The 22,414-nt window shown below is 38.6% G+C and overlaps 1 protein-coding gene across 4 annotated transcripts in view; it reads left to right on the top strand.

Moving 5' to 3' along the window:
* Scaf8 (SR-related CTD associated factor 8) overlaps positions 1-22,414 on the top strand; it is a 137,415-nt gene that overhangs the window by 29,825 nt on the left and 85,176 nt on the right. For 3 of the 4 annotated variants that reach the window (XM_076926723.1, XM_076926725.1, XM_076926722.1), the window contains 6 exons: positions 7,218-7,379; positions 11,144-11,297; positions 11,859-11,989; positions 12,385-12,561; positions 13,778-13,857; positions 15,506-15,623. In XM_076926723.1, the coding sequence (XP_076782838.1) occupies positions 7,218-7,379; positions 11,144-11,297; positions 11,859-11,989; positions 12,385-12,561; positions 13,778-13,857; positions 15,506-15,623 (822 nt within the window). The remainder of the gene's footprint in view (positions 1-7,217; positions 7,380-11,143; positions 11,298-11,858; positions 11,990-12,384; positions 12,562-13,777; positions 13,858-15,505; positions 15,624-22,414) is intronic. The other variant, XM_076926724.1, reaches the window with a different exon arrangement.

Genomic DNA, 22,414 nt, shown 5'->3' with positions numbered 1-22,414 from the left:
TATGCTTAAGAAACTTATATTTTACTGACTTACACTTTATTATGGAAAGTGAAGGGATCACAATAAGATCACTGTGTTTTTAAACTGGGTTGTCTTGAAGAAGTGATATAACCTGGTTTTGTCCCCTACCCCCACCCCTTTAACAAAGGTCACTTTGGGTGTGGGGTACAAATCCTTAATGCTAGCAATTAGTAGACGCACTTAGATCTTTGTGAATCCAAGGCCAGCACCACAGTGTTTCAGGACAGCCAGGGGTATTTAACCCCCCCAAAAAAAGATAAAAAAATAAAAAATAAAAATTGCTTTGCCCTTTTACCTCCCTGTTCCCTTTCTTTCTCTCTATTCCCCACGCCCCCACATGTTCTGGCTGGCCTCTTCCTCTCTCTCTCTGCCTTCTCAACTCCCCGTCCCGCCCCCCCAAGTCAACTCTATTCCATACTACCTACCTACCTACCTACCTACCTACCTACATAAATAAATAAATAAATAAAATGTTAGTTTATAGTTTTTGATTTAATCTCTATGTGTATGAATGTTTTGCTTGCATGCATGTAAGCGTGTGTCCCATGGTGTGGCAGATATTCACATTGCATGCATGTAAGCGTGTGTCCCATGGTGTGGCAGATATTCACATTGCATGCATGTAAGCGTGTGTACCATGGTGTGGCAGATATTCACATTGCATGCATGTAAGCGTGTGTACCATGGTGTGGCAGATATTCACATTGCATGCATGTAAGCGTGTGTACCATGGTGTGGCTGATATTAGCTGCGGCTGTAGCCATGTGTGAGCTGTCATGGGTGCTGGGAGTCAACCTCGGGTCCTCTGCAAGAGCAGTAGATGTTCTTAATTATGCACTGAGCCATCTTTCCAAACCCTTTTCCTTTTTTTTAAGATCTTGTTTTCTGCCAGGCAGTGGTGGCGCACGCCTTTAATCCCAGCACTTGGGAGGCAGAGGCAGGCGGATTTCTGAGTTCAAGGCCAGCCTGGTCTACAGAGTTCCAGGACAGCCAAGGCTACACAGAGAAACCCTGTCTTGAAACACCCTCCCCCCAAAAAAAAGATGATGATACTGGCTAATCATTTTAGGGTTAAGTAGTTTAGATAAAGATAAGATTTAAATGAAATCAAACGGTAAAGTGCAGCGCTAGTGACTAAGCAGTTCCACCAGTGTAAATCTTTTTAAAGGGTCTAACGTCAAAGCCAGCACGCTTAGATTTGATTATGTGGGAATTGTGTAGGGAATGTTTCTGGAAAGCAGCATGTGAATTTGGGGAGGACCCTGAAATGTGCATTTCCTTCAGTTCCTGGTTGATAACTCATTGAGAAGTCAGTTTGCATAATAGTTAGGTTTCAAGGGGGAAAAGAAGCCTTACAGATAAATGGTTTTTGATGGATGGGGTTGGGGTGGAAGTATGTTTGATCAAGTAAGATAGGTATTTCAGGATGTCAAGGAAGGCTTCAGTAAGATGTCTGTATGGCTAGTCTGGAGAGAAAGTGAAGTGCTTTGTCTGTGTCCCTCTATACAGACTGAGCTATGGATCTGTATAATGGTTAAATAAACTTTAAGTCTAAGAGTATTTAATCTTAGAGTAATAACTCATGTGTTATTAGGTCAGTGAACAACATGTCATAATAACACAAATTGCCCGTAACTTTCAGTTATTTTGAGCGGCAACAAATTGTATAGATTAAGCATGCCTAATCTAAAAGTCCAAATTCAGTATCGCTCCAGCATTGTAAAGCTTTCAAGTCAGTACGTTACTCACTTAACTATCAAGAGTGTTGGACAGGTAGAATTAGCATTTGAGATAGTCCTGAGCTCAGCGTCGCTCTCTTGAGTATTAGCCCAGTTGTTATATATATGAAGTAGTTTCTTCCCTTTTGTTTCTCCATCTAATTCTGTAGATTATACCACAGGTTAGACATTCACACTGACAAGCATCTTATTTATTCCCTTTTGAACATTAAAGCTGACTTCTTATAGGACAACTGCATAGAATACTAGGGCCTCCCACTTTGGTATAACGAATATAGTCAGAAAACAATCAATGTTCTGATAATTCTCTGCTCTTTTTAAGTTATACATCTATTTGTGTGTGTCTGTGTGTGCATGTGCATGCAGGAGGGTATATGCATGTGTCACAGCATAGGTGGAAAGGAAGACAACCTTGCTGCAGTTGGTTCTACAGGGTGGGACCTGGGGATGAAACTCAGGTCATCATGTTTGGTGGCAGGCGCATTTATTGGCTGAGCCATCTCGCCATCCTGTCTGCTTTTTATAAGACTGAAGCAAATAACTACAGACACTAAGAAACTATAAATTTTAGTAGTACTATTTGAGTCAGCTCTTGTAGTAACCCTGTGTTTGTATTTTAAAAAATCAACTTTGATTATTGTGAATTACAAAATTAATTTTGAATTGGAGACCCCCATGATTTGCTGACTTTGTGTTATCTCTACCTAACCATTGTGTTCCTTAGCAGTTTGAAGTGCACTAGACAAGTCTATTTAGCTCCATTCCTGGAATTTTGATTAGTCAAGCTCTTTTTTGTCCACATGAAGCTTACCATTTTATATGACTGCTACAAATGCATTTGTCTCATACTCAGAAGTGAATGCTGTCACTCAGCATTGTTTTTTAATGTAATCTGGATGCTCTGTTTCGGTGAGATGCACTCAGTGCTGTTGTGGCTATTCCTAGCTACCATTAGCCTTCGTGTGATCTTTCTAGGTTCTGATACTATTCTGTCAACTGTTACTGCCCAAGTTGAACACTTCTGGCTTTTATTAAATTTTCTATTGTTATGTTGATAATAGAAGAGACTCACTTGTCATTTTCGTGAAGCAGACATGAGAAACAGATAAAAATTATGACAAATACTCTTGGCATATTGTTTTTCTCCAGAAACCTTGATCCTATGCAAGTAACTGCTTTTTTTTTTTTTTTTAAATAATGTGTGCATGTGTTTGTGTTTCCGTATGACACATTTGTGCAGTTGTGTTTCGAGCCCAGAGGCATTGGATCTCTAGAGCTGCACTTAGAATCAGTTGTGGCTACTAGTTGTGGGTACAGGGACCAGAACTCTGGTCCTTTGCCACAGCAGAGTGGATTCTTAACTTATGGGCCATTTCTTCAGCCTCCAAGTATGTGTTTTAGAATGAAGCTAAAGCAGTTGGTCATCCTTTGCTATTTTCTCAGAGAGAATGACAGTCTTTTTTGAATGACATTTGTTATCCTTTTGTTCTCCCCGTTTAGATGTGAGCATCTTTATGTATCATCTAGTCATAGTGAGGATTGACTGATGGTATATGTAGTCTTCACCCTTGGATGGGTGCACAAAGATGGGGAATTTAGGTAATTTGAAAGGAAGTCCTTCCAGATGCCCCCTGTCCACATGTTATTTTTACTAAAATTTCTTTGTCCTAGGATATTTTTTGATAAGTTCTAAATGCCACACTATTTCAGTTTATATTTCATATACACTTTACTTTGCCCTACTTAGTTATGCTGGGTGCTTTTGCCTAATGCTTTACTTTTTATTATGAAATACATATACAGAAAGTGGTCATAGATACACGGCTATGTTTTTGTAAGGACAAGACTTGTGTAATTGCTACTCATTTCTTGCATTCAAACTAAAGCTGGCTGCCTCTTTCTAATCTCTTGCATTTGTCTGCCCAGGTATGCACAGCCAGGCTTTGCTTTGTCCTCGTTTGCAGCAAAAATAAGCAAGACTTTTGTTTTTAATTATTTACAGAATATTAGTTTCTATAACCAAACCCACATGGATAATACTTCCAAAATTAACAGCACAGCTAAAGTTGCTCAAAATTCAAATTTTATGTTACTAAACTTCGGCAGTTCATAGACCAGCTTTTCAGATATACAGAAGAAGATTTCCCCACATGGTGTTGCCCTAACGGTACCCTGGTATAGCCACCAGCAGCATCACTCAGTTATGTGCAGGTACAGCCACTTGTATTTTCCCCAGTCTCCTTTTGTTTTCCTTAATGGTGTCTTAATATGTGAAAGTAGCAGCTCAGGTTTGAATGAAATGACTGAGTGATATGTGTTTACATGTTGCATAGAATGGTGCCAAACTTGCCTGAAAAGATCTTTGTCAGACAACCCTGACTGATGAGAGCTACAAATGCCAACCACCATGGACATAATTCAAATCTAACAAGTACAGTTAAAGGTGTAGTCACTCTCTCCTTACCCCACCTCCCCCCTCTTTCTCAGAAGAGGGCATCAGATTCCATTAGAGATGGTTGTGAGCCACCATGTGGTTGCTGGGAAGAGCACTCAGTGCGCTTAACTGCTGAGCTATCTCTCCAGCCCCCTCTCTCTCTCTTAATAAGAGTATGTTTCTGCAGCATGAGAGATTGAAAGTTTTTGGAGTATTTTTGAAGATTGTGTCTCTCAGATAATCTAACATGGTAATGACATTAAAAGTTGTTCGGAGCTGAGATGTGGTGGTGCATCCCTGTAATCCCAGCTACTCAGGAGATATAACTCATGATCATAAATTCCCTACCCTGTTCAGCACCATACTGAGACCTTGTCTAAAAAGCAAACAAACCACACCATCAACAACAAAAACAATTCAGATTTAAAATGTTGTAGAGGCTTAAGAAATCTTACTTTCCGTCTGAGAGAATTTTTGAAATTTTTTGTGTTAAATATCTATAATTTATCTATCTATAGTTAAATTATATAAAATATTTTGCTTTTCTATGTGTGCTAAGATGGCATAAAGTAGTGTGAGAAACTGCACTGCAGTGTGTTCATGTAAAGAGTGGGCTTCATTGGTAGCGAAAGTGTTTGTCTGGGTGTTGTGCTGCTTGGTTGTAGGGCTGCTGCCCTTTCAAAGCCTCAGTCTGCATTGCTCCACGGAGGCAGCTGTTTGGGTGGGCACTAATGCATAGGGAATTTGTCATCAGAGTTCGCTGTAAGTCAAAGGAAAATACAATTTAAGAACCACGTTGATAACTCATTTTGCTTATTATTCAGTGCTAACTTGTCTCATTAGCAACTTGCAAAAAAAGCTAATTCTTTCTGTAAGATGCATTGAATGTGATATTATTTAAATGTCAATAATTAATAAGGTCATTATTTAATATGTAGCAGTGGCCATATTTTCTTTTTAACCAAGTGGATTTTATTTTCATTAAGTTAAAGTTATTTTTTCTGAAATGTATTGGTTGGATAGGTAGCTATGTGAGTGTGTAAGGAAGATAGTTTTGGCCAGATACAGGAACTAAAGGGAAGTTGGGGGGGGGCTTTCAAAAAGAACAAACTTTAAACAGGTGTCGCTTTGATTGTTTGTTTCTTCAAATAATACATGTTCAAACAGCACCCTTATTACCACCTTTGATGGACTACGGCAAGCACTTAGCAGCAAAAAAAAAAAAAAAAAAAAAAAAAAAAAAAAAAAAAAAAAAAATCTAAAACAGTTCCTTTGAACTAGTATTTAAATTTCTCTTGATAAAGACCAGTAAGGAAATCTGAAGGAACATATTAAGTATCCACTAGACTTTTTGCAGGATTAAATCATCCATTGGGTTGGCTGTAAATAGCATTAAATGATGGCCTAAGTATTGTTTTTCTCTCTGATAAAACCTTTAAAATGTAGTACAACCAATTTAAGCTTATCCTCTGCTAGCTTACAAACAAGTGAGACTCAGACTAAGGTTATTTTATTTGCCTTTGACAATTACTGGGGGTACCCCTAATCTACTATTCTAACTGCTACCTCCCCAGCGGTTTACCCCAGATACTTACTGTTTCTCCTGGCCACGTGCTCATGGTTCCTCTCTCCTCATGGCGGCTTCCTCCTCTCCTCTCCTGGTCTCTCCTCTTCTCTCTTCTCCACCCCCAACCTGGTCACTCCAAACTCACCAACCTCTAATTCCTCCAGTAATTGGCTGTAGCCAATTTTATTTAGCCAATAGTTTTAAACCAAGGTACAAGGTTTGCACAACAAAAGCTTGTAAACGTGAGAATTTGCTAGTAGGCCTAGACCTTCCTATACAGAGTTTAGCATTACAATACACAGCAGCAGACCAACCCCCAACTAGAAACTTTTACAAAAGAAAAGCTGTATCTACAGATCTGTGCAGGGTTTGTGCTTGATTCTAAGTATGTTGAGTCCCAAGAAGTGTCCTGTGTTTGTTCAATGATTTCAAGAAAATAAATTTGAGGGCAGTACTGGCCCTAATTACACTTAGAAGTACACCCTCCTTTGTGCTTGTAATTTTGTTTTAGTTAACATGTTTTTAAAACAAGTTTTCTTGGGGCTGGAGAGATGGCTCTGGTTGATAGCAGGTGCTTTTTCAGGGGCCCTGGGCTCTGTTTCCAGGACCTGCATGTCAGCTTACAGCCACCTGCAACTCCATTTCCAGGGAATCCATGTCGTCTTCTCTCTTTTGCAGGCACCTGCTATGCATGTGGTGCACGTCCATACACACACGCAACATACTCATATCTGGAGTGAATAAAGGAAAAGAAAACCAAGTTTTCTTAGGTTTCTTGTTCTAGAATAGACGTTTGATTCCAACTATGCACGTTAGGAAACACTGTGCTGAGAAGTAGAGAATCTTTCCTTTACAGAATAGATCAAAGATGAGTTAAGAAGATTGACTCAGTAGGCTAGTTTGAAAATAATTGAATGCTTTGGTGTTTGCAAATTTTTCCAGAATTTTTATGGTGATAGTTTCATGTCTCCTTTGTAGATGAGATATTTGAGACAATTTTAAACATTTGGCTGAATATATTTAGCATGTTATAGTGGCTGTTTCATTTGTTCTTTTACTGATATAACAGTGTGAACAGTGAAAGTGGAGTCTATTGCGTGCCTGCAAGTGTTTTCTGCCCCTTTTCTGATTTTACTTCCATTGTTTTAGCTTTAAATTCTTTAAATTATTTTTAAAAATAATAATGTCTATCAGGTTGTTTTTAGTCACCAAAGTCAGTTACACAGTGCTAGTTTGGAACTTGGGTGAGTAACAGTTGACCTGAGTGCCTTGAATAGCCAAAGTAGATTCTGTTCAAAATACATGCTATTTCAGATATGAATGGCTAAGAACTAGACAGAGTCTGCCTGTTCATTGCGGCCGGAGCATGTTTTTGCTTAAATGGGGTTTATAATGTCTTTTCTATCAAGGATTTTACCTTTCTGTTCCCCTCCCCCTCTCATTCTTCTCTCATCAGTGTAAACCAGAATACAAGGTACCTGGACTGTATGTTATTGACTCCATTGTGCGACAATCCCGGCATCAGTTTGGTCAAGAAAAGGATGTGTTTGCACCCAGATTTAGTAATAACATCATTAGCACTTTCCAGAATTTATATCGTTGCCCTGGGGATGACAAGGTATGGTATTATTTTATTAAAGGAGATACGTTACTCTATTCTTAGAGTCTTTAGACTACCTTATTATATGACCTCCTGTTAAAATTTCTTAGATACTCTGATCTTTAATATTTAATTATTGTAGCAGCCAAACTTGTTTTACTCTTAGAACTTTTAAAGAGCAGAAAGATGTAATTGTGTTTGCTACTTTTTGAATTTATTGAAACAACTTTTGTAAAAGAAAGTGGCTACGGAAGTGTTTGAAATTATGTTAGATAGTTACTAATGCATACAGCTGTTTTAGGATTGTGGTTATTTGAGTTGGTGTTTATATTTCGGTTTTGTGGAAAATGGAACTGCCAAGTAGTTCTTGAAAAGTACATATCAGACTTCTTTTGTTGTAACTTTCTAGGTGCTGCAGACCAGCACTCAGATTTTAGTGTGTGTGAGTATTCTGTAATGAGAAGGGAAAGGGTCCAGGGCTAAGATTAAAAGGAGATGGCTCCTTTCACATCTCCTCTGGAATTACTAGACAGCTACTTAAGTGGATACTGATTTGGGAGTGATCCGGTATCCTTTTATCTGCTTTTAGTAAAAGCTAGGAAGAGGTTAAGAGACGGTGAACAGGGCTGGCGCTGGCTCAGCTGTTAAGACATTTACTTCTCTATCAGGGCCCTAGGATTGTGATCCCTGCACCTGGAATAGGCAGGCAGCCAGCTTACAAATGTCTGTAACCCCAGTTCCAAGGGATTCAACACTCTTCCATTTTCTCTCTCTCTCTGTCTCTCATACACACACATACACACAAAAAAAGAGAGAATGGGCAGGGGTTGTTACAAGGAAGAGTCATAAATCTAAGGCTTATATAACATGACTAGTTTTATTTTTAGTCACTGTCATGTCTTGAATTTTAAAAGTCAGTATTATAGGAATAAATTTATTATAGCATATTCTTCGTAAATATTCTTGGATATATTTCCTAGCAGTCTTTGTATTTCGTTCTAATGGCAAGCCTAGCTAGTAATCGTAAGTAATCAGATGTTCAGTCACTCGCCTTAATAAGTTCTAATAGTGGAATCCAGTGTAAGAGAATTCATTAAGTTGAAATAGTAATTAGCAACACTGATTTAGAAGTCATACTAATTTTCATGAATTTCTGACAGTTACAGTATACAAATCTATCTTGGTGTTGTGGGTTTCATGACTAACACCTCTCAGGATAGTCTTTATGGATGAGGCATTTTACAGACCATATGAGGAAAGATTAGCTGAGTCTGTAATCTCAGTAGTAAAGGAGGGATATGTATTTAGATATACAGAATGATGTTGCTAGGGTTGTTACTTTAAAGAACTTCATGAGTATTAAACATTGAGAAATGCTTATGTAAGCCTAAAGAATGCCCAGTACTCTCTGAGTACTGGTACTGTGCAGAGGCAAGAGTTGAATCAGAGGGCTTGAACCCCTCATTGTATAACTTTTTTATGCATCATTTGAAATATAAAAATTTATACAACTGCATTTTACTTAAAGTGAACCAAATCTTTATTTTACATATTTAGCTGTTGTTTCCTTTCTCAAGGCTTGAATAGCAGCACCTTCTTCTTCTTTTCTTTCTTAAAAAGTAACAAATGGCCTTAGAATAGTAGTAATTGGAAGTTCTTGGCTAGAGAACCTTTATATTAAATAGTTGCGATTTAACTTGTGTGTTACCATTAAGGGTATGGGAATGGCTTTTATTCTTAGTTTGGGTTCAAGTGATTGTTACTCTGATGTAAGTCTATAGTCCGAGTAAACTACTTGTATTTCAAGAAGTGGAGGTAATTGATGTTTATTTAAAATAATAATAAAAATCCTTTAAGGTCAAAATAATATGGTGAAACATTTTAGAACACCCTTTGTTGGGCATGTACTTACCTGCAGACCTGAAGCTTCTGGGATCTGTGAACTCTTCCTTCAAACAAGGAGACAGTAGGATTGTCTCTGCTCACTAACTCTTAGTACTCCTGATTGTGACAGATTGAGATCTGTAGAACCAACCCAGTCTTATTATTATCTTGAGTAAGATGTATGCAAGAATTGAGTCAGTAGAGTTTGAGAACTAAGATGGGATTTCACATGAACACTGTTAGAAAATGATGAGGGTTTCAAATGAGGTGAAGTAGTGTTGTGACTGATGACAGCCTGTAGCTTTGTCCCAGGATGCTTATGCCTAAGACCTGCAAATACTAACAGCAGGCAGTTGGTTATAGCACAGCTAAGGAAAAGGACAAGAAAAATCTGTTACAGTTTCATTTTGTAAATGAAGAAATGTTGGTAAAATTTATTGACACAGATGGCTTAAGAACAGAGTGAATGAGAAGTGTCAGGCACATACATCATTAATTGTATAGGAGATGCTTAAATGCTACATGACTACAAGGACCTCACGAAAAATGGGACTTACCCCTAAGTAAGATTAAAACAGTATGATTTACCTGTAGGAGTGAGTTGGATGCACAGCTGCACTCATAGGGCTGGTCAGAAAAAGACAAAAGATGGCGAATACGCAGATTTTATTTAGTTTTGAAAAAATGATAGAAGACACAGATTATCCTAAGTCACAAAATAATGTAGAGCATTAGTTATATAAAACATAGTACTTGCCCTGAGGGCCAGATTGAGTAATGGTAGTGGGGTGTTGACTCTACCCATCAGGGAGAGGATAGGTAGGAACAATGACAGAAGAGGAGAGGAGGGGCTGTGCCTAGGAAGTGGATGCTTTGGGGTGTACGTTTATGGCAAGGTTCTTAGACAGGACTTGAGTTTAGTAAATTGTCCTTTTTCTTTTGGTCAGGGAAACATGCTGAACACAGGCGCCGAGCTACATTTCTTAAGTGGAGAAATACCTCCCTAAAATTATTTAATAGCTTATAAAATGAAATTTGTTTAAGAGTCACATTAGATGAGGATTTGTCCTGAAGTTTCTTGCTAGTTCAGCAGGTAAGCATTCTGTGAGTCAGGGTTAAAGTTCACCTTTATGTGTGTGTATGCATGGTATTGAGATAGGGTCTGCCTCTGCCTCAGAGTTCTTAGGGCAGGGCAGAGGAGATGGCCCAAGGAATAAGTGCTTGCCGTTCAGGCCTCCAGTTTCATTTGATCCTGGAAGCCATGGAAAGGTAGGAGTTTTAGAGCAGTTCTGTAGGTACCTATGTTATTCCATGTGACTTAGCATACATAAAAGATGGAGCCTACCTGTCACCTGCTTAAGCTAAATGTAGTTCTCATTTATCCTGTGTAGCTATCAGAAGTAACTACGGTATTGTCTAATGTTAGGTATTGCAGAATGGTTAAAACAGTTTCAGGTTGGAATTTACCACTGAAGTTTTTAGTCTTTCTTTGTACGCCCAAATAACCTAAATGAAATGAGTGTGTTAAGGTTTTAAACGCAGAAATAAAGTTGAAAACAATCTTAGAGATGTATTTGTCATAAAAAATATTTTAATCTTCTTGCTGAGCAGTGGTGGCGCACACCTTTAACTCCAGCACTTGGGAGGCAGAGGCAGGCAGATTTCTGAGTTCGAGGCCAGCCTGGTCTACAGAGTGAGTTCCAGGACAGCCAGGGCTACACAGAGGGGGGAAATTATATATATATATATATATATATATATATATATATATATATATATATATATATATATATATATATATATCTTCTTTACATCCTCTGCTCAGATAATCTGTGAAATGAGTTGTGCTAATATTTTGAAAGCAAAACATTTAAAGTCATTTTTCTTTGTTCTTCTAGAGTAAAATAGTGAGAGTATTAAACTTATGGCAGAAGAATAATGTTTTTAAGAGTGAGATTATCCAGCCTCTTCTGGATATGGCGGCAGGGATTCCTCCCCCAGTTGTCACTCCTGTTTTGGCCAGCACCACTGCAGCTATGAGCAACACTCCAGGTACGTGCCTGTCGTACAGACTTGTTGGAGACTCAAGTCACACTGCTCACCCTAGCGTTCACATGCACAGGGCATAGAGGAGTTTGTCCAGTGTTAGAGACTTGAAGGCTGAGTGTGGTGGCAAGTGCCTACCATTAGTTCTTACACTGGCCAGACAGGCAGGTGTATCTCTTTATGTTCATCAGATAAAATACTGTGTTTTTGCTGTTAATCTAAAATTTAGAAAACAATCTTAAAAAAATTTATTTTATTTCTTTTTTTCAGTCACCAGAAACATTTTGGAAAATGTCTATGTAACAGTTCATTTTTGTTTTGTTTAACACTACCAAGGATTGATGAACTAGGGGCCTGGCAGATGCTCTTCCACTGAGCCACATCCCAGTTCTCAATGAAAGTTTTTCTGATTTAGGTTGTCTATAACTCCTTAAACCTGTATATGTAAAGTGAAAGAAAGCATCCTATCTGCTTTTGTTTTATATATTAACCGAATAAATCTTTGTATCTTTTTAAGTATTGTTTACTTGCTTTCTTCTTTGGTGCATGTGATATCTTTTCTAAAAGGAACACCTGTGACACCTGTTACTCCAGCCAATGTGGTCCAAGGCTTACCTGATCCATGGGTATCGCAGATAACAAACACAGACACATTGGCAGCTGTTGCTCAGATCCTACAAAGTCCTCAAGGTCAACAGGTGAGTCTTTATATAATGTCAAGAAGGTTCAGGATGTGTCGTCTTCCTAATGTGCGGTTCCATAGCATACCCGCTTCATGTTGTGTCATCCTTTCCTGTTAACATGGGAACACTATGCTTGGAAGTTACACTTGGGTAGTTTTTGCTCACTAATTCTTCATGGACATTATCTTGTCATTAGACTGTGCATTCCATCCCATGGCCTCTTCCCAAACAGTAGTACCATTTTCAGGAGGACTACATGTTCAAGCATTGCACCTATTGGGGCATTTCTCATTCAAACCACAACACATACAAACATTTTTCTCTCAAGGATGCTAAAATTTATTTGTCAAAAATGTTTATCCAAAAGACCGAGTACTAACCCCAAATTATGATATTTTTTTCTCTTCCAGCTTCAGCAGCTAATACAAACCTTACAGATACAGCAGCAGAAGCCCCAGCCTTCTATCCTGCAGGCCTTGGATGCTGGTCTTGTGGTTCAGTTGCAGGCACTCACAGCACAGCTTACAGCTGCAGCTGCTGCAGCCAACACACTTACGCCCTTGGATCAGGGAGTCTCTTTCAACAAGGTAGTGATTAAACCTACTGATGTGTTATATGTGAATTGAAGACTGTAAAGTCATATAGATTCTACTGTTGTAGATTGTGTTTTATCACAGACTTGTGTGTTTGATAAGACCTTTCTATGTGCAAGCCATGTTTGCTATTCATACCTAATCTGTCTGCCTTAGCCTCCCAAGTGCTTATTGTGCTAGTCTATGTTCTGTAATTTGGCTTGTTAAAATAATTAATCGGTGTATGAAAATTCAAAGGAAATTTTTATATAAGTTGATATTATTGTATATTTTATGTGTAAGGCTTAACTATGGAAAAATGTTTTTAAAATTGAAGTTGTTTAATGAATGATTTTTTTTGTATGTTTGTTTGGTAGCCTCATCATAGTTGTCTGGAGTGTATCTTGGAAATGCTATGTGTGTTTATATACATGTATGCATACAAATATGTATGCATGTTATTTCTGTTATAATTATTTTCACAGAAAAATCAATCTTGATTTCTTGTATAATGACTTGACCATTTGACCAGTTGCTTCTGATTTATTCTTAATAGCTAGACCACATTTTATCATGAAGTTCTTACTAGTTAACAATTGGTTATGACCCATGATGGTTTTTAAGTTATAGTTCCAGAATCTTTTATGTTCTAGTTGGTAGGTAATGACAGGTGGAGATTCCTGAGTCTGAGGCCAGCATGGTCTACAGAGCAAGTTTCAAGATAGTCACTACACAGAGAGACTTTGTCTTGAAGAATAAAACTATGGTTTAGTAGTTTTCCTGCCTTGTCAAAATTGTTTCTGCTCTGTGATGATGCTGGAGTCCCTCTCGTCCTCAGATGATTCCTGCACCTCCAGAGGAGCCTTGAACCCAGAGATAGAGCTAATCCATCTAAAAATATGTTCACATACTTGTGATAATGCTTAATAAGTAAAGTAAGCACAGTGAAAAAAAGAAAAACCAGTAATATAATGAAACTACGTGATTGCCATCTCTCTTGAAATATCACGGCAGCAATGTTTTCAGAGTACACTGTGCACAAGTGACTAGAGTTGCCATGATGACTGTGTAAGGGGACTGCTGTATGCTATAGTCCTCTAAGCATGTGCTCAGAGTGCCTGCTCTGCTACAGAATAATGTAGAATGACACAGAACATTTACTTTGATTCAGTAGCCTTTGTAATATGCATGTTGGAAGCACTTTCTAATTCATTTTTCTCCTTTTCCTTAGAAGTTGATGGATAGATTTGATTTTGGGGAAGATTCTGAGCATAGTGAAGAATCCAAAAAGGAAATTCCTACTCCTCAACTGTAAGAATTATGATTTTCTTTATACCCATGTTTTCTGTTTCTGTTGTTGTAAATACTGGGTGGAATGTTAGCAGACTTAACAGTTGGAGTGAGCTTTTTATAAGTTAGGGTTGTTTCAGGCTTGGTAAGCACCAAAATTCTGGAGGGTGTGGACTTGCTATCTTAATACCTCTCTAGATTATTTGGACTCTTTCAAATCTTTGCAAATGGCTGGGATATATCAAGTTTCTCTATAGGAAAATTGATAAGCACTAGTAAGTCCAGTTGTGATATTTTCTTTTATCTTTGTTGCCTTAAAATAACTTAGTTTTAAGAATATTTGTAATAGGTGGACAGATGCTTCTGTCAAAGTCCACTTCTAGAGTGTATACCAATATCTGAGAATTATACTGAACTAATTAGAATTAAGTATTGGAATTATATGGGTTTCATTTATTTAAATGAATGGACTTTGTACTTTTATTTAAATCAGTTGCTTTCTCCCTTTAAATGGCGGTACAGAGCTCTGTGTTTTGTCAGTGGGTTTGTAAAGACCAGAAGGCGAGTATGAGGTGGAAGTTGGGAGAGAGTGCGAGGGATCTCACCCAAGCAGATGTAGTAGATGTTATATTCCCGGATAATGTGTAAGAATACATAAAATAAAATACTTTGTTTTGACATACGGACTTTCTTGACAGAAGTTTAAAAATAGTATTTTACATGATAAACAGTGAATTTGGAAGAGCCAACTGAGGTCATGTGGATGAGGGTGCTAAACCATGTAAGAAGTTGTTAACAGTCCTGAGGGTAGGCAGTCAGCACTTTCCTGCCTTCTCACTAAATAGTTTGCGGACTGTTTTAGTGTCACATGTTCTGTTAAACTGAGTTCCTTCATTTCTAGACAGTAATTCAAACACTGTGTATTGAAAGGAAAATAGACTCCAATTCCTTTCATGACAGTCTGTCAGTATTTGAAGATAGACATCATTCTTTCCATAGGTTTATCTGTTTCAGGTGACAATGGTCTCGAGACCTCTCACCTGCTTGTTCCTTTTAAGGTGCCCTCTTTTTTCTCATGTCTTGCCTTCTAGCACCCAGGATTCCAGGGGTATTCCAGGTGTGACTGTCCCAGAGTATAGTTAAATTAGTATTTTCTCTTTTATCTACACTCTTGTCTGTTTCTGTTTACATACCTCATAACATGATGCTTTTTTAAAGAACACATACTCTATAAAGTTTATGGGCAGTGATAATTATAGATTTATGCCTGCTGGTTGATAGGACATTTTCCACTGATCATGATTTAAGTTGATAATGTTTGCATACTTTCACCTTTTTTAAAAACAATTGCTTACAATTTTACATTATCTAATAAAAGTTACTAATTTATATGTATAGCATATCCATGTGTGCAGCTTGAGGCAGTGATGTCAGCTCTGTAACAGCATCTGTAATGTCTTTTTGTTGAAATGTTATTGAGTATATTTCTCTCCCAATGTTTTGATTCTTCAAAGTATTCCATTTTGGGTATTAGTATTTCAAAAAGAGAACACTAGAGTTTCTTGTGTGTGTGGGGTGGTGGTGGTGGTGGTGGTGTGTGCTGTTCTCTGACTGCTCTTTGTTACCTTTTGTCATCCTAACTGCAGCTTCACCTTTGTTTCTCACTTAGCTCTCACGTTTCTGAGTCTGTGAACAACTCCATCTTTCATCAGATAGCAGAGCAGCTGCAGCAGCAGAACCTGGAGCAGTTGCGGCAGCAGCTCCTGGAGCAGCAGCAGCCTCAGAAGGTCCGTGCTTCATGCAGTTACTGCACTCTGCAAATGGGCTTTCTGTGGGACCCTTGGGTGGTAGTCTTTGGGGCTATTCATTCATCTTTGCCAGCTACTTCATGTCTTTTCTAAGGTATTTCCTTTCAAAGACCTTTATAGCTGTTGTTATTATTTAAAAAAAAAGTCTTCTGGCAATATAACGAAATGATGTATAAAAATGAATTTCATGATAGAAGACAGACGTTTGGAGTTATATCTTAAAGCTTTCTGTTTTCTCCTTTCTGCTGTACTTGTCTAGGAAGGTAATGACAATTATGTTGAGGGTAGTGTCTAAGCAGATTAGTATCATTGATTTTTAAAAGAAATTTATTGCTAATCTATGTGATAGGAACTTCATTACACACAGGTGAGGCATATTTTTACTTAACTTTCCATGAGGAAGGTACTAGGACTCCCATTTACTCTAAAGGAAGTTGAAGCGTACTGAGATAAAAGATCTAATGCCAAGTATACAGCTAGTGGTATCTGGTCAGTTTGAAGAATTGCTTTTATTATTGCATGACTAAGAGTAGGAACACTTCTAAACTAATATGTAGTATCCTCATGTCATTTTGAGATGTTAGGAGTTCCAGAGATGCTAAGATGTAGAAGGAAGAAAGTGTCACTTTAGAAGTGACAAAATATGTCAAGTTACTAAGTAAGATTTAGTTTTACAAAAACCTACTTGGGACCTGTGTGAGAAACACTGGTAGATATCCACCCATACTGGGCCTTAATCACTAAAAACGGCATCAGTCATGAATTTAAAACAACGTACAAACACATTTTGAGACACAGAGCTTGAACATGACCTTGTAAATGCAAACAGTGTAACGTAGAAGTGTCCAGAGATGCACTAGAACACATGAGCACAGCCCAATTTGACAAACAAGTTCTGATTCAGTTGGTCTGAGTCTGGCTTGGTTTTGCTAAAGCCATATTCACTTAAGACTACAAGGTAAACATTGGCATGTTTGTGAGAGTCAGTCCTATAGGACAGTAACTACAAAGTTAATAGAGACAAGGATGATGCTTTGTCCAGTAACAGCTGTACATAGAACAAGCTAATAAGGGTTAGCAGAAGCAGCAAGCCAAGCTTGCACTCCCAACGTGAAAGAGACTGGGAATTTGAGGGCACCAAATCTGAAAAGTCTCACTGACCAAACAGAGAGCCAATTACTCATATTTTAGTTTCAAAACTTTAACACATACAGTAAAAAGATCCTTTTAGAAGAAATAGAACTTAAGTTTCCATTGTCCAGAGCTTGTCTAATGATAAAAGATGTTGTTTTAGTTACGGTTTCTATTGCTGTGAAGAGATACTGTAACCACAGGAACTCTTATAAAGAAGACATTTAATTAGGATTGGCTTACAGTCTCAGGTTGAGTCCATTATTATCATGTCAGGACATGGCAGTGTGCAGGCAGGAGTGATGCTGGAGAAGGAACTGAGAGTTTTACATCTTGATCCTCAGGCAACAGCAGATAACTTGCCACACTGGGCATGGCTTGAATAGGTAAGACCTCAAAGCTCACCCCACAGTGACACACTCCTCCAACAAGGCCACACCTAATAATGGAACTCCTTATTGTCAAACATTTAAACACATTTGTCTATGGAGTCCATTTCTGTTCAAAGTACCACACTCTACTCCCTGGCTCCCATAGGCTTGTAATTATCTCATGATACAGAAATGCATTCAGTCCACCTTAAAAGTCCCCATAGGTTTTCCCTTCCCTTTTGCTTGGCCCCCCCTCCCTCCCTCTCTCCCTTCTTCCCTCCCTTCCTAACTCACTTTACATCCAAACTCACTTTACATCTAGGTTAATATCTCCAAGATCCCCCCTCACATAGTTCCTCACCCATCCCCTTCTCTTCTGAGAGGATGGAGGGCCCCCTCTCTCCCCCAATCTCCCATTCTGGCACATCAAGTCTCTACAGGGCTAGATGCATCTTCTCCCACTGAGGCCAGATGGGGCAGCCCAGTCAGGGGAATGGATTCTACAAACAACAGCTTTAGAAATAGTCCCTGCTTCTGTGTCACATAGTTTCTAACACCCTCAAACTTGTTAAAAAAGTTCAAAGTCTCTTTTGTGATTCCTGGAATCTCTTAATTGTAATCCCCTGTAAAATCAAATCAGAAAGCAGATCACATACTTCCAACATATAATAGCACTGGTGAGGGAGAGAGCACAATGAGGAAATACTTGATCAAAGCAAGACAGAAAACCAACAGGGCACACTCCAAACTCTGCACCTCCGTCTGGTATCAGAGCACTCTTCATATCTATAGCTCCTTTCAGCTTTTTTGTCTGCAGCATACTCCTTTGTGTTTGGCTGGTTCCACTCCCTGTTATCAGCTCTACTTGTTTAGGTATTCCACGGCTTTGGCATCTCCAGCATTTTAGAATTTCCAATGCATTTCAGGCTTCCTCTTCATGGGTGTAGGTCTCCAGGAAGAAATAACCCTGTCGCACAGCCAGGCCTCAGCAGCTTTCTGTAGTCATGGGGGAGATTCCATAACTCCTTTCTTTCTTTGCCTCTAGAGCCAGAACCACATGACCAAAGCTGCCCAGTTTTGCTGCTTACTAGGGCTAGAACATGGCTTCCTCTTTAATTACATCTTTACCAGCTTTCTGTTTTCAATGACTTCTTTTTACTACCAAGGCTTGGCTGTCCTGGAACTCACTTTGTAGACCAGGCTGGCCTTGAACTTAGAGATCCATCAACCTCTGCCTTCTGAAGATTAGAGGAGGGTGCCACTATATCTGGCACACAAGCGGGAAGCTTAGCTGAGTGGGCTCTTGCCCTGAGTTCACCACTCTCTTCATTCCATTTACCATGAGGATTTTCTGTATCTTCTTGGACATAGGATTTAGCTCAATTCTACTTCCCAGTGCCCTTTTTCTTTTCAACTTGTACATTTTGCATTTTTCCTTCTCAGTTTGCTCTATTTTGTCATAGCTCTTCATAAAGAGTGAACACTAGTAACCACAGGACAGTCATTACTGGGCTGTTTTGAGATTTATTTTTTTCTTCCTGTCAACACAATCCAAAACTCTTTGAATTTAGCCTCAGGCAAACTTTTGGACAAGGACAAAAGGCAGGCACATTCTTTGTCAAACTATCACAAGAACAGTCTCTAGGCCACATAGGAACGTTCTCTGAACTCTCAGTACCACTCTCCTCCAAGTTCTTAGTACTCCTACTGTGTTCCCACTGGCCCATTAAGCTCTACTGAAAGCATTCTACTGTTTTTCTAACCCAAAGTCCCAAGGTTCACATTCCTCCAAATGAAGCAAAGTCAGGACTATCACAGCAATGCCGCAGTCCCTGGAACCAGCTTCTGTTTTGGTCATGGTTTTATTGCTGTGAAGAAACACATGACCAAGGCAATTTTTATAAGGCACAACATTTAACTGGGGCTGCCTTAGAGTTTCAGAGGTTTAGTCCATTATCATCATGGTGCTAGAAGCAAGGCAGTATATGGCAGACATGGTGCTGGAGAAGGAGCTGAGAGTTCTCCATCATGATCTGCAGGCAGCAGAAGGAGACTGCAGCCCATATATTACAGATAGTGGTGTGTAAGAAAGAGACAAGCAGCCATTTGCTAATGTATAAAGTGAACAGTGAGTGTGACCTGGCAGACTGAGGAGCAAGATGCTAGCTGGGTGACAGGTGTATGGGGGAAGTTGTGATTCAGGGTAGAATGAGTGATGACTGTGCTTGAGAATGTTTGCCACTCCTTGCAGGACTGGAGCTGGTTTCCAGCATCCATGCTGGGTACTTTCTTTACAACCTCCAGCTTCAGGAGATCAGGTATCCAGGACACACACACACACACACACACACACACACATCAATAAATAGAGGACAAGGTGGCGTTGAGACAGGATCTCATTATATATATATATAGCTTTGGCTATCTTGAAACACATTATGTAGACCTGGCCTTGTACTCACAGAGATCCACCTGCCTTTGTCTCCCAAGTGTTGGAATTAAAGACACCCACCACTACGCCTGGCTGTAAAGTCTTTAACAACAACAAAAAAAGATAGAATAAGATTTGCAGAAAAATTAAATACTATTGTTAACATTAGATCCTAACTAAGATGGTACTGTTCTGCTCCGTGCAGGTCAGCCACAGCAACAGTGTACCTTGGGATTAAGGCTCTGAAACAAGAAGGGAAATATCTTAAAAGTTTAAGAACATTTGAAAAATTGGAGTGTGTTTTTAATTTTAAAAATGACCGGAATTATAGAGGAATAGAAACTTTATTATAATGAAATGATTTCTGTTGTTAGTTTTGTGATTTTGTTGATTATTAGGATAGTCAAAATATGTTAGCAGAGCTGTACCTCAAGGTGAAATGCTAATAGTAAGATTTTAAAAGAATCTTTAAAATATTCACCTTAGTAATGATGAATATTGCCAATGGGATGTCTGAAGTGGTATAATTTACTTTGTATCAGAATATAATGGAACTGGAAATGGTGGCACATGCCTTTAATCTCAGCTATCAGGAAGCAGAGGCAGGAGGATCTCTGAGTTGGAGAACAGCTTGGTTTACACAGCTAGTTTCTAGACAGTTGGGGCTACATAGAAGGATCATGTCTTAAAATCAAACAATATAAAAAAAAATCAAAATAAAATGGAAAGAACAGAGGTGGTACACTGCTGTGTTATAAATAGCTTACTGTTTGTGGAGTCAAGTAAATTTTGGGATATTGATCATACGGAGTGCTGACTTGGATAAATGCTGTCAGTGTAGCACGTGGAGTTCCGTGACACCCTTGATAGACTTGCTGTCATTTCTACAGATAAGGTAGAAGCAAAGGATACCTGAAGGCGATAAAATAATGGCATATAGGAATGGTAGGTGCCAGTCTTAGAAGAAGATAAAGGACCTTGACATAAAACCAGATACACTGAAACTAATAGAATAGTAGCCATGACTGTATATGTTTCTTGTTTTTATTATTTATTTGTGTGAATACATAGTTGTAGAAAACAGATGTGTTTATCAGGATGTAACCAGAAAAACTGTCACTTGCCTCCTGGATCCAGTGAATCCTTTTTAAAATACAGAAGTAAGACTAAAGGAATAGAGAGAATTTCATTAATTTTTATATATTTTCAATGTTATGAATATTTTTCTGCCAACTAAATTCAAATGCTGAAATTCTTTTTAAGAAAGTGGAACGTTTTAGGTTCTTGTTTCAAAATCAGTATAATGCCCTGATGAGGTGATGGGGTGTAGTTAGGTTGCTTCCTTTTATTCTTAGTTCTTTGGTTTGATAGGTACAGTCAGGATGGTTTTGCTTTTTTAATTGGCCATAATCATTAGGATCTAGAACATGCTATTTCTTTGCATTTCTTTCTCCTGCTTTAATTAATTATTGTGAAATATTTATATGAGTTGTCTTTGTCATACACATAAAATTATCTTAGGTATCTAGTACCTAAGAAGGCTAAACACAGACTGTAGAATTTAGCAAAAATCAAAAACCTTCCTGATGTGTGGCCAGGAGTTCTGTTGTTCCTATACCATTTAAGCATTTCAGCTAGAGTTACATGTGAAAAGAGTTTGATGTATTCTGGAAGCTTACACTTACCTGAGACTGGAGAGATGGGTCAGTGGTTAAGAGTACTGTCTGCTCTTCCAGAGGACCCAGGTTAGAATCCCATCATCGACATCTGCTCCTAACCATTTGTAACTCCAGTTCCAGGGGAACCAGTGCCCTCTTCTGACCTCCTTAGACACTGCATGTATGTTTTGCACAGACAAACACACAGGTGAGACAGCCATTACTATGAAGTTAAGGGAAAGAAAACAAAGGTTATACTTACTACCTTTTGGGTTCTGTCATGATTCAGGAGACAGTTGTCTGCCATGACTTTTGCTTAATGTGTATTTGTCAACTCTGAAGCAAAGCTGCTTCTTTCTCAGATCCTAAGGGTCTTAACAATTGTTATTTGATTCTGTCTTTTTTCCTAGTTGTAAAGTATACTACTTGTAAGAGTAATGAACTCTAAATTTCCCTGTAAACAATTTATTATGCCAACTGGTTTAATGTGGCTGAAACACTATAGAAATCCCAATCTTGTATCAAAATTATTTGAATGTAATAGTATGTAAAATAACCAGATATACTCAAGATACCAACTATGCATTATCACGTTGGTAATTTGCATTGAGAATTAAATGGAGGAAAAGTAGGTTAAGATTGTAGCCAGTGTAAGTTCACTTTTGCAAATAGCGAAGTATGGACTAAATTTGTGGTTTTTTATTTGTTTGTTTGTTTATTTGATTAGTTTATTTTGGTGGTGACACATTTATTCTGACTGCATATGCTTGACATTCTTCCTCTAGGGTTTTTCAATAGAAAGACAGCTTGTAGAGTTGGTATGATGCAGTGCCCTGTGGCCCTCTCACACCTAATAACTCCAGGGGCAAAGCTTCCTAAGTCCTGTGTTAGTGGCTAGTTGACTGTCATGAGAGGCAAAGCTTACCCTCTGGTAAGCACAGGTCTTATCTCCTGTGCTTGCCCGTTTATTTGCATTGACTGACTCCCTCCCTTCCTCCCCTTCCTCCCTCTCCCCCTCCTGCTCTTCCTGTCTCATTTTATACCTCCAGAGGTCCTAGAATTCATTATGCAATTCGGGCAGCCCTTGAACTCAGCATGATCTGCCTCCCAGTGCTGGGTTTAAAGGCATGTGCAAATATGCTTGGCGAGTAGATTTTTTTAAACCTAACTAGAGCTGTT

The sequence above is a fragment of the Arvicanthis niloticus genome, chromosome 28 (genome assembly GCF_011762505.2).
Source record: "Arvicanthis niloticus isolate mArvNil1 chromosome 28, mArvNil1.pat.X, whole genome shotgun sequence".
NCBI classification, from domain to species: Eukaryota; Metazoa; Chordata; class Mammalia; order Rodentia; family Muridae; genus Arvicanthis; species Arvicanthis niloticus.
Note: the sequence above shows the minus strand (reverse complement) of the source record. Positions and strands in the feature narration are given on the sequence as shown.